We start from the raw sequence: 15601 nt of genomic DNA, 5'->3' as shown, positions 1-15601 counted from the left end.
TTTTGATTTTTATTTTGTCAGTGGAGTTTGGCCCCGGATACATAAGAACTTGAGCAAATCTGAGGCCAAAACTGCTTGCTTTCATAACGCATCCGGAAATATAGAGGTTGTGTTAGAAATAGAATGTGGTGGGTTTTTTCTTTTTTGTTAGTCATGTAGTAAAGGTCAGACTGTAGTCTAATGAAAATGCAGAGGCCCGTGGATTGTTGAAGAACCAGCTTATGGACAGCGGGGGCGTCCTGAGCTGTTACATCGATGAAGGGCAAACAAAGAGACCCAAATCATCATCACTCTTGGTTTACCGCAGTCTCTAATATTTTCTGAATTTAGGGATGAGCAGGCTTGAGAGATACTGTAAGACTAACAGTGACTGAGTTCCCCGAGTCTGTAAGGGGAGCGCAAGTAGAGACACGTCTTCTGAGACTGCTGAAGGGGTGCTATCATTGCGTCGGGCCCTTCAAAGTGAAGATTCAGCCAGTGTCCGTTTAAGCAGGCTAAAACTTACAGTGCTGTGTCCCTTCTGCTTAAGTAAAGTTTCGTGGAATTTCTGTGGAGGCTTTGTTGTTTGTTTATTAAAATACAAAAAGAATGTTTTTAGTGAAGAAGAGGAAAAAAGTCTTGCCTTCTCTTGAGGAAAGGGCGACTGTGAAAGCACATCTCTAGCCAAGACTAGTATTTGCAGTTTTATCATGCATCTTACTTACACTTTGCTTATAGTAATCCCGTGCATTGTTTTGCACCAGTTGTGTGTGCGATCAGCTGGTTGTATACGTGTTCCAGAGTAATTTCAAGTATTGCCTGATATCACACCTGGGTGACGCCGGCAGGTTACTAACAAGTACGTATGTACTGAATGATAACTATTACCTGGAGGATTCTAGATCTTACATCTAGAACAAAGTAAATTAGCGTGTAACTGCAGCTCAGCGCAGGTGACAACAAATAGGGAGATCCTCTTTCGGGACAGGGTAAATATTCTGAAGAGAGCAAGTAACAAGTAAGATAGTCTCTTCACCCGGGATAATTTGTGTAGGTGACCTGTAGAAAGCAGGTCGTGATGGATCTAGGGCTGACCAGGAGCTCTTTGGGAATAGTGATGATTGCATTGAACTGACAGTCTCTGGGGTTTGCGTTGTTTCGACTCCTCTCCCCAGGTCTGCACCAGGAAGATGATGGTTCCTGCAGTGATTATGGCAGTCGTGACAAACCAGGAACTGTTTTAGGGAGGACTGTGCCAGAGGGGAACGTGCTCTTTCCAGATATTTTTCGCACTGATCATCTTTTGTTTTATGAGCGATTTAAAGCTTACCAGGATTACATTTTGGGTAAGTAATTTCTTAGCAGAATAAGTACATGTAGTAAGGTTTCTTGTAGTGACTGTTTAATGGATCCAGTTTAAATGGAATCCATTCCGTATTAAACTGTGAGATGCCCTTAATGGAGACTAGAAGAGATGTAGTGTACTGCCGTCACTTGTGCTGTGACCTCGGCTGCTCTGCCTGGTGGATTGGGAGGAAATGGTGTTAATACAGGTAAATAGAACCTGAGTGATTGAAGGGAGAAAGTGCTAATATCAGGTTCTGTGCCCTGTTTTAACTGATCTTACTAGAACTTTTTGGCGTGCAGTAGGACTGTTTAAGATAAGGCACAGGTTAGCTGTTTAATAGCACTGGCATTGAAACCTTCAGTACCTGGAAGGCTGAGTACTGGATCTCTCCTTCCAGAGAAGCACAAACCAGATGACCCTCCAGCTTTCAGTACTGAGTGAAAGTCCTGACAGTTATTGCGAGCAAACCAGAATGAAGTCCACCCTTAGATGTGACAGAGGAACATTGCAGCTGTATTTGCTTTCATTTTCCAATGATCTGGAGGACTTCTCTTTTTTCCTTGCTTAAATGTACTTTAATGTCTTCCTTTTTTTTTAGCTGACTGCAAAGCTTCTGAGGTGAAAGAGTTCACAGCTGAGTACCTGGAGAAGGTCCTTGAACCATCTGGATGGCAAGCAGTCTGGCGCACTAATGTATTTGAGGTCCTCGTTGAGGTAAATGGAGTGCAGTTGCTCAGGCATTTGTCTCCAGCTAACATTTACCTCTGGAACCGCTATCATTTATCTAACAAGTCTGAGCTGTAGAAAATAGGGATGTTTTCATATCTAACTGCCAGTGATGGTCAGAGCAATAGCAACTTTTTCAAAGGGCTCCTTGCTTGAAACGGGGAGAGGAAATACCAAGTCAGTGGAAGTGAGCTGTGAGGTGGAACTCTGTGCACAGAGGCGATAAGCACTTGGTCTGGAGCTGGCTGTTGTAATGTGCTCTATTCAGATATCAACCTCTGATCAGCTTGTCAGTTTATCAGTAAGTCTTCCTTTTAACCCACCCTGGTACTGACAGTAGCCTTTCTGTATGGTATATTCCTGTCACGGCCGCTGTGGATTACTGGTTTGGGCTACCCCTTTTCTAGGTCTCATGAGGTCCGAGTCATGCATCTTTGTGCAAATCTTGGATGTTCAAACTTGCAGTTCCATTTTGTGTTTGAAGAGGGAAACGCTTTGCACTCCCTCAGCTTTTCAGCTCAGTTAGTGACAAAATGGCTTTCACTGGACCAGTCTAACTCTTTGGATTGTTTGTGTCTTGTGGGCACTTGGGGAAAAAAGAGCCCCGAAGGAGTCCCTGAGAACAGTAAAGTATTCATTTGTTTGAGTCTGAGGATACTGCTTTTGCCTGTTTTAAAAAAAAACAAACCCGAAAAGCAACTTCCCCCCCCCAACAAAAAACCAAACCCCACCAAAATAAGGAAGGAGCTTACTGGCCTTGTATGAATATTATGAGGGATTTAAATAAGTTTTGAATGTGGAAAGGGTTCTACATCTGTGGCTCTGAGAAGCTTAATGCTGGGGTTATCACTTCAGCTGAATAGATCGCCTCCACTGAACTCTGCCTGGTGAATCAGTTTGGGGGGTCACTGGCTCTTGCAGCAAGGCCTGCTGGCTTGTGCATGTCTGTCCTGGTTTGAGCTAGAACAGAACTCATTCTGTTCAGTGCTTTTACTTTTCATCTCAGTCTCAGCATTTTAATTAAGTACCTGCACTTTCTGAAGTTAACAGCGTATTTCTGCAGACAGTGTCTGCTTCAAGAAGTGACAGCACTTGATGTTTACAGTTATTACCAGGGACTGGTCTGCAGAAAGGCTCTGGCTTATACTTGCTCCTGTGAAGACCAAGGTCACTGCTAACTCCTGTGTACCAGGATGGGGTGCAGTACGATAGAGGCCGCGTGTGTGGTGACCTGAAACTGGCCAACCAGGTGTTCCATCCCATAGGCATCATATTCGGTGTACAGCCGAGGGTCTTGCTCTGTTGTGCTCCACTTCAATGGTCAGTGTCTGAGGAAGACCCCGTCCATTCTGCCTTTGGTCCCAGTCTGTGCATTCCTGAATCCAGTTCCATCGTCCAGCTCCTGTATTGAATTCCTGCCTGCTGCTAACCCCATCCTGGGCCTTTCCCAGCACCTGCCCACAGCCTCAGTGGTGACGGTGACATGATTGCCATCGAGGGGTTGGGTTCAGTTCTGGTATTGTATTTATTATTCTTCTCATTAAAGCCGTTTTAGTCTTTCACCTCTTTGGGAAGGGGGGTGTGTAATAGAGAGCATCTGTCTTTCATCTAGTGGCCAGCCCAGCTCTAACCCTTCACAGTGTCATATTGGCCTTCCCCAGCTGTATCTAAGGGTCTGAGAAATCTTAAGAATTATTTGTTCCCACAGGTTGTTGATGTGGAGTACTCAGCTCTGAAAGCAGTTGTGCAACTCAGTGAGCCTTTCCTGTGCGAGTCACGGGATAGCACATTTACCTTGGAGTGCATGCAGGAACTCTTGGAGCTGAAGGAGCGTCAGATACCACTGCAGGAGCTGTGGGTTGTGTATGATGAGTCAGGAGAGTTTGACCAGACGGCACTAGCTGTAGAGCATGTCAGGTAGGAGAATGCTCAAGGTTCAATTTTTGTCTTGAACAATTACTCTCTGGCAGTGTGCAAAGGGTGGTGCCCTGACTTCTTGTCATGCGGGCAGCTCCACAAGCCAAGCTTTCCAAAGTAAATCCGATGAGTGCTGCTATGAGGAGGCTGCTCACAGAGAAAATCTGTAGTGTCCTCTGCAGCTACAGGTAATCACAGGGTACGTTTAGCTGCAGCTTATTGTCCATGTGCTTTCTGTGTCGAAAGGGGGGGAAAAAAATCGTGTTGCTTTCCCTCTCTTCTTCACCCTGGCTTTCCTTGGGCTGTACCACCTTGCTGGCTCTAGTGCAGTGTTCCTTTCTTTTCTATAACATTTTGGTGGATTTTACCCCATTTAGTCTGATTCACCTTTTTTCTGCATTTTTGCCTCCTTTCCTAAATTTGCTCTTTATTCTTAGGGTATCTGTTCTCATCTTCTGTTTTTCTTTATCATGTTTCTCTTTCCCATGTGCCTTGCATTCACCTGCTACATGCTGTTTGAAAGCTGTACAAATAGGCAGTTGAGGATGAAAAAGGAGGAATGACCTTCCTTTCTAGAAAATGGGCTGTTTTGGAAGTGGTGGGTATGGGAGAAAAAGGGAAGAGGAGCTGTGTTCTGTTGAGAATTGCTCATCAGTAGAGACGTAAGTTGGAATGATGGCGGTGACAAGCTCAGTGTCAACAAGAAAGCATAGCTGAAGGATGCCTGGCCAAAACCAAACAACCAAAAAGCCTCAGGAGCTTCAGAGTGTATGTTTTATTTTCAGATTCAGCTTTTTAGCTGCTGGCTCTCTTTGGATGAAAGTGGGACTCAGGCTATTACAAATTTTGAACTTAGGCACGCAAAAATAAAACTATGCAGGTAAACAATAGACAAGAAAGATAACTTCTGTGTGTACTAAATAGTTTACAGGACAATAACATGGAATTGGAGAGAGACGATGCTTTGGGATGGATTCTCAAATCGGTTACATTTGCGTTTCTAGTTCTATTTACTCTACTCAGGTAAATGTCTTCACTTTTGTGTGATTAAATGCTTACTTTGCTCCAAAAGGTTCTTCTACCAGTGCATCTGGAGGATCTGGGACGAGGAGGAGGAGGATGATTTTGATTATTTTGTGCGCTGTGTTGAGCCTCGACTGAGATTGTAAGTGCAACACCTTTATTAGGGTAGAAGCACAGGAAAACGTGCCCTGGGAATATTGACACACAACTAGATTTTAAAAAAACGGAGGTTGCCAATTCTGAACCCTCAGTTTTTCCTGATAATCCTTGACCTTCCATCAGATGGCACTCCACACCCAGCTAGAGCCTCCTTCAAACTGCAGATGTACAAATCGTAATCCTAGTTAAAGCTAGCGTGGGATGCTCTGATACCTCTGGGCATGGAACAAGAACCAGAATGGAACTGATTGTAAACAAAAACATGTAAATTGGGCATCCTGCAGGAGGAATGTGTGTATCTCTTTCGCTAGTGGATTAGTCGGCATCAGGATTTTTTGAAGGTGGGTTTTAATGCTGTCCTCCCATGCAGACCTGAAGCAGTGCACAAGGACGCAATCTGGTTATGTTTTTGCGGGTGCTAGATAACCAAAGCACACCATAAAGCACGCCTGGAAAAAAAATTGAAAAGTTTTTTTTTTTTTTTTTTAACTGTAGGTTTTCCCCTGCTATTTGACTCACTATGTTAAGTCTTTCATAACAGTTTTTTCAGTTCCTTTATGTACTATAACTCAGCGTCATGAGTACCTGGGAGTTGTGTCGTTCAGATCCAGGTTTGATATACCGCTACGATGCTGGGGAGTTACGTTTTCTGGCCTGCAATTTCATTTGTAGAGGATGCTCTTGGGATGCTGCCAGATTTACTGTGCAGTGCCTTCACGTGCTTCATCTGGTGCTGATAATGCCTTACTCATTCCACGTTTTTGTCCAGGTAGTTCTTTAGACTGTTGCTAATAGAGACTTCACATTATAGAATTTTTCTATTTCAGACGTTTTCTCAGTTTTTCGAATAAATGCTTAAAACTAGACGAGTTTTTATATCTAATTATTGTCTAAATTCTTACTGTTTTTTAATAGCTGTGCTTATGCCTTTGTTTTAGAAGGAGTTTCTGATAATTGTGTGTAATCTTTCAAGGTGGATGGGCAACTATTTAGAAAGTAGTATGTTTGTGTCTGTTCAGATTTTTAGTTTTGCTGCTTTCAGAAACAACCAGTGTTGACATTAACTGCAGAAACGCTTAACTAGAGTTCTGATGCAGAACTCCTCGGGTTCCCTCTAGGTTTGCATTGGATCTTTCAGAATTCTAAATGTGGCATACGCTGACCCCTTGCTCTGAATTGCAGGCATTATGACATCCTTGAACACCGTGTGCCTTCTGGGCTTGTAGCTGATTACCAGAACTTGTTGTCTCAGTGTGAAGAGCATTATAGGAAGTTCTTAAACGTGAGGAACAGCATATCAAGCAGTGATTCAGACTCTGAAGTAGAAAACGTCTCCATGGTCGAAGGACTTAAATTGTATGAGAACATAGAACTCTTAAAACAAAAGCTGAAACTAATCGAGAATCCTCTGCTGAGGTACGTGGGTTTGTGCGAGGTGGAGGGTGATACGGGAAACTACACGTGGACGGTCTTCACTGAAGAAAGAACTGATGGCTTTGCTCTTGTTCTAGGTATGTGTTTGGTTACCAAAAATACAGTGGTCTCCAAGCTAAAGGACTGAGACCAACGGGTACCAAGATCACTCATGTGGTGTCCTCAACTATGATGGCGAGTCTGCTGCAGTCATTGATACGAGACAAACTTTGCCCTGAATCTTGTGGTGAAGAACTAGAAATACAGGTACAGTAACAGGAATTGTCTGTCTGCTCGTACTTCTTTTTTCTCTTCAAGAAACAATAAGGAAGAATAAGTTAATTTATCATGTGCAAGATACTGTGTTTGCACAGTGTTATTTTTTTGTCGGTTCAAATAAAGCTCTGTAATTTAAACAATAAATGGTAAGACTGAATGATGCAAATTTATTTGGAATCCATTTGTGTCTGAGTACTCTATACAAGCAGTTTTCCTCTTGTGTAGGAAATGAGATAAACCTTTTGTAATAACTCTACAATGAAACATAGTTAGAGGTGGTACGGTACTTATATTTAGTTTTGAAATACCTGTGTCTTTATGCTAGTGATAATGATCTAGAGTTTGAAGAAAGACCTGTCATACTGTTGCTTTAGTTTTGTGTAGAGGATCCATTTATTTTAGAGCAGTTACGTTTAGTTTTAAAGAATTCAGACAGGACTTATCACTTCAGCGGTTAAGAGCGGTCAGGATTCCTTGGGCTCAAATGAAATAGCTTGCTGTATATTCTGATCAAGTTCATGAATTACAGATAGCCAAAACAGAGAAGGTCCTGGGTTAACTTTTGGGCTATAAATGAGATTTTCTGACTTGTCAGTTGAAAAATCTCTCGCTATGCTTATTGTGAAATTTGCTGGGAAGCAATAGATGTGCAATGTTTCTGTACAATTTTTTATGCTTCAGTACGGAACACCCCAGTAATATTTGTGAAGGATATCGGCCTGTCCTTGGGCAAGAAAAAGGACCATGTGGACCCCGTATTTGCCACTGTAGTATCTGAACTCTATTCTGGAGTGACTTGCACCAAGAGCAAAGGGTTATGTCAGTGTTGAGACCAGCTCAAATCTAGTTGCTGAGTTGTTTGTGTTTTTTTTCTTTCTTTACCTCCTGTCTTCTATTTCTTCAGTAATTAATGGCAAGTCACTTGAAGCACAACTCAAATGTTGGTCTGGAACCAAGGCCACATTGAGGTTTGCTTTCTGGTGCATATGCTCTTCAATCTGTCTCTGCCCCAGTTTTCTTGTGGGGGAATGGACATGACACAAACAAAGCAATGTTTTCAGGCTGGTTTTGTCCAGAGGGTTTTATGATTCTTGAATTCAAAGTAGAAATTGTGTATTACTGGTGCCATTAAAAAGGATTTCTTTTAAGTAAAAGCAGCAACGTTTGATTGGAAAGCAAGATTTAAGGGCATAAATGCATCCATTTTACAGCATTCTTCAGGAGCTGGTTTGTATTGTTTGTCTCTTACAGTTTCACAATGACCCACTGGCAGCTGTAAATGCCTGTTTCGAAGGAGACACAGTCATCATCTGTCCTGGTCATTATGTTGTAGATGGCATGTTCTGCATTGCTGATTCAGTTGAACTAGAAGGTAGGAGGTTTGCTAGCATAAAGGTCCTTAAAACCGAGTAAACCGAATGTCTGAAACTAGCTCTGCATAAGGATTTCCTTTCTGCGTCTGGCGGGAGTATTTGTTTTTTCTTCAGAGTGTTCCTTTTCCTGCTGGTAAAGCCATGTCTAACGCAGGATGGATGTTTCATTAGCCGTAGATAGTTCTGCAACTAACCTGCAAATTTTAGTGTTTAGTAGCAAATTCATTGTTTCCTCCTAACTATTTGTTTGGATAAATCCTGATTATACGTATAATAGAGAGGACTCAACAGAAACATGAGGGACTAGATTTTTTTTTTATCTGGGAAGCACAAAAGTCATTCCAATAGGCTTCAGTTTTTAGAGCCAGTAACTTCAGAGGTGTCCTTGTTCTTCACTGCATGTCTTAAATCTACTTCAGAGGTACACTGAAACTCGCTGCCAGCACAGCGCAGGTGAACGCAGAGGGAAGCTGCTGTTAGAACTATGGTTTTGGCACCTACTTATGTGGGGGCTGCCAATGTGAATCTGCCTTATGTGGAGCCCATGGGAAGAGGAGGGAGCCGTTGATTTAATATGTGTATTTTTTTTCTGTAAAAAGAGACACAGCATATGTGATTCCATTTTTTTTTTTTTTTTTTTTTTTTTTTTTTTTTTTTTTTTTTTTTTTTTTTTCCCCAGAACATTTGTTTTAAATACTTCTGCCTTGTCTGGGATATGTTCCTATCTCTTCCTCACAGTTCGTGATTTCTCAGTGTGATTTCTCTGCTTTACACTGAAATGGTGTGCACGTCTAATAGTCTGTATCACTGGGGCTTGTGCAGCTGTTCAGCTGCATTTTTATCTTGTCAAAACTTCTTAATGGGAAGAAGGCTGTGAGTTTAATTTCCTGCTGTTCTGGAGCTTTTTCCCTTTTTTTGAGTGTGTTTTTCTTTCTTGACCTTCCTTTGAATGTCTGATTTATCTGCATGCATAGCTATATAGACAATGCACCTGCAGGATTAAGGACCTCAAAGTGCTTATTTATCTGCGAGAGTGACTTTGTTTTAAAATGATGCAGGGTGGTAGTTGTGACTGCTTCCTCAAAGCTAGAAAAGCAGTACAAATGGTGCAGCAGCTGCTCTTTTTTAGGAAACGAGGCATAGAAATACATATCTTTAGTATGAACCACTCTCTGAATAATGAGTATGCGTTGGGTAGTTAATCGTCTTATTTAGACTGCTGTTAGAGAAGTTTTTGTAGCAATAGTAGCAGCCAAAACCGTTTGAAGTAGGAGCATCAAGAGAAATTTTGCTGGCACTAATCTGAGCAGCTGACTGTTTTGGTGGCTTTCTTGGGATAAAGGAGTGACTCACTAAGATAAAATGTCACTTTGCTTAGTAGAGCTTTTATTTTTTTCTAGCCACTGTGCAAATCAGTACTGAGGATTAGTAAGTCAGGGATAAATAAAAAGTTACAAGAACTAAATAAGCTTAAAGCAGTAGCAGCTGCAGGAAGTCATGGTAAGGATGACTTGTAACACATGACAAAAATGTGTAGCAAAAGCACCTAAGAATTTCTCTACTGCTTGTACGGTAGTTGTTCAAACTGCCTGGGAAGCTGTAGCATCAGCCCAACTGCTATCTGTGATCAGCGTTACTGGATGACAATTGCCATTAGCCCATGTGGAGTCACTTAGCTTACAGGCAGGCTGTCCGGCGGTGATCACATTGTCTGTTGAACACCACCTGACAGCACGTCAGCCTTGCCTTGTCACCAGCTGTCTTTTTTCTGCTAGAGCTGGTGCTTCAGGAGTGAAGTGTAAAACAAGCTAAAAGCACGATTGGAAAAACTGCAGGTAATCTGTAGGGCACTTCTTCCTAAAACTCTTGCCTTGGATAATAACTGTTCCGTAGTGGTGTGAAGTTAAACTAGATCTGCCGTTTGCTGTCCTGTAGTCCTCTCTTCTACATACTGGAAGTAAACTGCCCTAAATCAGTAGCAGTAGGAAAAGATTTCTAGGTAGTGTAGTGTGCTGAAGTGTCAGTCACTTAACTTTGCGTTAAATCTGCTGTCTTTAAAACTTTCTGCCAACTCCTCTGGAAAGGATTTTTGTTCTTCTTTAAACCTTTCTACTTGCATATTACAGTATTTATGTTCTTAGTTAAAAGCCGGCATCCTGCTTGAGCACTTCTTATCTGAGTTTGTGTACGCTCTCATGAAATGATGGTACTCGTGCTGCTTTAATAGATGTTGTGTTATTGCTTTCCGCATCGTGATTATCGGTGGCAAGCAATAAAAGCTTTACGTGCTCATACATTTCCCTGTAAGTGCTTGAGTGCTGACATCTGTGGATGGCTTAGTAAATCAATGTTGGCATATGCTTGTGGAAGTTTCTTTTTAATCTAAATTAATCTGGAAGCCCAGGAACATTACATTTTGACCCAAGTTTCATATAAATAGGGAAGCTGAGTGAAGCTTACTTAACAACGTCAAGCCCTTTGCACTTGCTTCTTTGTGTTGTGGTGCTGACTGCTGCTTCCCCGTGCTCCAGCGAGCTTCTGGACTTTGAAAGCAGACTGCGGGTGCCTCTGTGTCCTTGGTTACTGTTCTCCCTGCTCTGTTGTAACTTTTGGGAATGAGAACTTGGCCTAGCCAAATGTGAGCTTGGTTACCCTTTTGTTCAGCTCTCTCAAATAACTGCGTGTTATTGTGTGTCATTCGAGTAAGGTGGCTTTTGAGTTTGGTTTTGAGTGCCTGTACCTTGGCACAGAGGGGATGTAAGGCGTAGCCTGGCTGTTGGGTGGAAAATCCTATTCAAGTTTTAAACCTCTGTATATAATTCCAATGTCTTAAGTACTGGACACCTGACTGTTAGCAAACTTGTGTTTTTCATACCTGCTTTAAGGCTATGGCCTGCCAGATGATATCGTGATAGAAAAACAAGGGAAAGGAGACAACTTTTTTGACTGTACAGGAGCCAATGTAAGGATCTCCAGTTTGAAGTTAGTGCAACATGATGCTGTTGAGGGTATTTTAAGTAAGTATAAAAGCATCTTGAACTTTTTGTGAGTTTTTCATAAATTTATTGTTAGTGTTAAAGCTGGGATCTACTGTTGGAGTTTGCCGGTTTTAACAAAATATTGTAGCGAGGAGTCCTACAGGTATAATTACCAAAGCTTCCTCATTTCTTTAATTTGCTTATAATGTGGACATCAAAATATATTCTACTCTTTGTACTTTCAAGCTATTGTGGCTCTTGTGTTTTATTCTTATTTGAATAAGATCATTTGACTTGATAATTTTTCTGCTATTAACGCAACCTGACTCTGCTGCACAGCCTATGTCAGGCTACCTGGAAAAGGAAACAATTCCTCTTTCCACAAATGAACCCACATGGCACTATTCAGCTGTAGCTGAACCCAGCCAGCTCTCCATCAAGGAATGGCGTGGGCTGTAGAAGCGTAGAGTTTTACTGACAGCACATTCACACCGAGGCTCAAATAATCCTAAGTTCTATCCAGTTAATTTATTGGCCACGGCCTCCTGTCTTTGCAGGAAGTGCGAATTATTCACCTCAACAGACATTTGGTTTTAAATGTTACATTGTTCTGTTAACACCTGTATGCATGTATTAATATCTTATTAATTCAAAAGTCTCTTAGGAATGTAATGAATAGTCACTGTCACTTAAAGCCAAAAAATCCTCCAAGACAAATCTTTGACTGGTGCTCCATTGCAGGACTATTCCTGCTTGTACTAGAAAGTAGCATGAGTTCAAACCATGTGTGAGTAAATCAGTAAAATTTACCTGAAGTGGATACAATTAAAATAGCATTTTTATCACACTGCAAAAATGCTACAAGTCCTGCTCTCTGTAGGAGGGGTTTGCCTTTTCACAACCGACTCATGTGACAATATTTGTTTTCTGTGTATGTAGATGTCCATCATGGGAAAACCACCCTAGAGAATTGTGTGTTACAATGTGAAACTACAGGCATAACAGTACGAACATCCGCGGAGCTGTTAATGAGAAACTCAGATCTTTATGGTGCCAAGGTACAAACAAATTCTTAACTCTGCCTTTTTTCCCAAATTAAAATAAAGGTTTCAGCATGGAAATGAGTCAGTAAGGGTGACTTCTGTCGCTCTTGAGAGAACCTTTACAAATTCGTTTTGGACAGCTACCTGTTACTGGGGTTGGTCCCAGGTGTCCTGTAGCCTCCAACAGTACCTAGTGAAGTCTCTCACGCCAATTTGTATATGAGGATATGAAAATGATGTAGTAATAGGGGACATCTGTGAATTAATCTTGTTGCATTGTTGGACTGCTTCATGTCCTACAAGACTTTTAAAGTGATTTTCTGTTTTCTCTGCCCATTAATAGCTTTCTCATCCAATCTTGCATTTGTTCTGCAGATGAAATGCCCTTTTTTTGGACGCCTTGTCCATTGATTCTTGCAGAGGAGTGTTAAACACAGAACTGAACTCTGATTAGGACATTGTGAAGAATGATGGGGCTTTGAGTGTTGAGGCAGATAACTAAAGAACAAGAAAGTAATGCAAGGCTGTGCAGCTGCTCTTTACCAGAACTTTTATGGATTACTGGCAACAACATTGTCCACAAAGGCCTCAATCCTGAGCACTGATGCTTAAGTATCGCTGCTTAACAGTGAAGCTGGAGTGGTAACACAGTTTTGCATTGTGCAAACTGGTAGATGGACACAAAGGTCCCCAATGGAGTTGTCAAGATAATTGGAAACATGCCCAAACTATTTGTGAACTGCTTCCGATTTTGTCTTATAGGGTGCCGGTGTGGAAATATATCCAGGTAGTACGTGCACGCTGTTAGACAACGGCATACACCACTGCAAGGAGGGAATCCTCATAAAGGTCAGTTCAAGGCAGAATATATTTGCTTTTCAAAAGCTTATAGCTGCTAGAATTAATGCAAATAATTTGCATTTAGGTTGGCTTATAACCTTGGTGCCATAGGTGGAACTGTTGTGTGTCACACACTTGTTTGCCTTGGGTTGGTTCCCCAAAGCAGTATACTTTTATTTCTTATTTGTCAGAAAGAAAATGCCTTTTGCGATGTCGCTTGCATAGACAAATAATAAAATTCTAGCCAATACACAGAACTGATTTTACCAAAAACTGGAATACTTTGCATCCCTCTAGCTGGACATAACGTGTTGGATTTCCTTTTCTTTGCTGTAGAACTTTTTAGATGAACATTATGACACCCCCAAGATAACCATGGTCAATAATATGATCCATAATAATGAAGGATATGGTGTGGTCCTGGTTAGACCAACAATGACCTCTGATGTAAAGGATGCTTCAGCAGAGAGAATAAAAGGTATTTTTTCGTTTCCTAGAAGAAACTCCTAAAACTAGTAAATCTAATATACCCAGGTTTTTGGATTGCATAATTCATAAACAAGTCTTGTAATTTCTTTTAATAAAACCACTGTAATTTTCTCTACTATCACTTGGCAACTTCAGGTCATCTCAAGAAGAAACCTTTTCCTTAAGCATCTTACACAGTATTTGGAATATGTGGCTGTCAAGTAGTTATCCAAAAACTGAGTGGGATGAGGTGAAAATGTTAAGACTGAAGAAAATTTAATTCCAGGAGCTGCAAATAATTTGGCTGTTTTGCATGATTGTTGATGATGTCCTTACTGTCCCCTGACTTAGGGAATACCAAGCCTAACCAGCCAGATGATGGGACAGCCTGTGTAGAGGGCTTCAGGCGAGAAGAACTACCTGAAAGTGTAGCCGATAAGTTAGAGCTTTATGAGCAAGCTGAGATTTCTGAACAAACTGAAGGCAACTATGAAGTTACAGATGAACTTGGGGCTACTTCTGCAAAGAAGAGCCAGATGCACAAGAAAAGACTGAGTGAACTGGGAATCACAGAAGCTGATGACAACTTAATGTCACAGGAAATGTTTGTTTCTTTCGTGGGCAATCAGTTCAAATGGAACGGGAAAGGAAGTTTCGGTACCTTTCTTTTCTGACTGCCCTGACTCCTAATGGCATTGCAATGTGACATTTGCACAAGCTGTTATTTTCTCTGCTGCTTTCCAAGGAGTTATCTTGTTCCATTAGCCTTCCATAATGTTACTAAATGTGACAAATATTTATTAATAGTATTTATATTGCATGTGGAAACTTTGCTTCCTTGCTGCAAGTATGGATAATGTGGTAGAAAACAGAATTCCAGCTTAGAGACTGTATTGCATGTATTCTGCTAATCTATATGCTGCTTCTGTTATAGCTCTCTGAATTTTTTTAGCATTATTTATTTAACTTTTCATTGAAAAAAAAATTACTCTTCAAAGACAGAAAATACAGCTAGGGTTCAGCATGGAAGAGTGGACAACAAAGATGCATCAATTAGTGGTACATCTTCCTACATTAATCTGTAGTTGACTCCTATAAGAGATTGACAGACTTCTTAATTTTTCTCGTTGAATAGAAGCTATGGAAGTACTTAGGAATGTAGTGGCTGGCTGCCATGTTTCGTATTTGAAGGACTTTTCTAGAAAAACTTAGCACTTGGAAGGGTACCATCATTCAGTCTTCTGCATCTTTCTGTGCCCCGTTGTTTACTTCCAGCAGCTACCAGTACCTGTGCCTCTTTCCTTAGAGAGTATCTAACTGAGCTCATTAATCCGAATAAATAGAAGTCAAAATCGATGTCTCTTTAGTGGTATTCCTACCATATCTTTCAGTGCAGCATTCTAAAATTCTTAGAACCGTATGGCACTTGTAGCAGTTGAGGTTTTGGAAACGAATGGATAATTTACAAATTACTCTAAACTGCAGTCTTATCAGCCCACAGCTGTGGGACGTTCAGGAAAACAAAGGCACCTCAGTGGGTCACTATTGCACATTATTAGTTTTCACTTGAGGGAAAAATTAGGACTGCCTGATTGAGGACTCATCCTTCTCAGTGCCTCTCTGGTTCTTAATTACCAATCGAGATGCCGCCTTCAAACTTGTTCTGTCTTTGAGCTGTAGGTCAGTGTTTTGAGGTGGTTCGTGAAATGTATGCAGGAGAATGGTGGTTCAGGATGTCCTATGAAACAATCAAATATGCTGTTAAGAAGGGAAAAGCACGTTGCCAGCAAATTGGCTTTGGAATAATTTCTGGAGGTAGCTTAGCAGGTGTGTGCCTTCGCTCGAAATGAATGCTGCCTAGATGCGGATGTGAATAGTCTGATGTAGATTTTTCATTTAGCCATTCTTAGAGATGACAATTACATTCACTTCAGTACATGATTTTAGTGTGAGCAGCTGATAGAAAGAAGAGAAAGGTGTGATTTACAAGCATTTTTTTCCTTGTGAACCGCAGAATTCCTTGCAGTTTTGCTAGCCCACCATTTCTCTTTTTTG

General features: G+C 41.2%; 1 protein-coding gene across 1 annotated transcript; it reads left to right on the top strand.

The window, feature by feature from the left end:
* Nucleotides 1-1154: 1154 nt before the first annotated feature.
* SHCBP1 (SHC SH2-domain binding protein 1) lies at nucleotides 1155-14220 on the top strand (the record flags this gene model as incomplete). Its single annotated transcript, XM_010137191.1, has 12 exons — nucleotides 1155-1325; nucleotides 1926-2041; nucleotides 3762-3970; nucleotides 5043-5135; nucleotides 6335-6568; nucleotides 6664-6832; nucleotides 8096-8216; nucleotides 11103-11234; nucleotides 12135-12253; nucleotides 13001-13087; nucleotides 13415-13556; nucleotides 13898-14220. Coding segments are annotated over 12 exons (1916 nt in total), but the record flags the coding sequence as incomplete, so codon positions are not given.
* Nucleotides 14221-15601: the final 1381 nt, after the last annotated feature.

The sequence above is a fragment of the Buceros rhinoceros genome, unplaced genomic scaffold (genome assembly GCF_000710305.1).
Source record: "Buceros rhinoceros silvestris isolate BGI_N320 unplaced genomic scaffold, ASM71030v1 scaffold15995, whole genome shotgun sequence".
Lineage (NCBI taxonomy): Eukaryota > Metazoa > Chordata > Aves > Bucerotiformes > Bucerotidae > Buceros > Buceros rhinoceros.
Note: the sequence above shows the minus strand (reverse complement) of the source record. Positions and strands in the feature narration are given on the sequence as shown.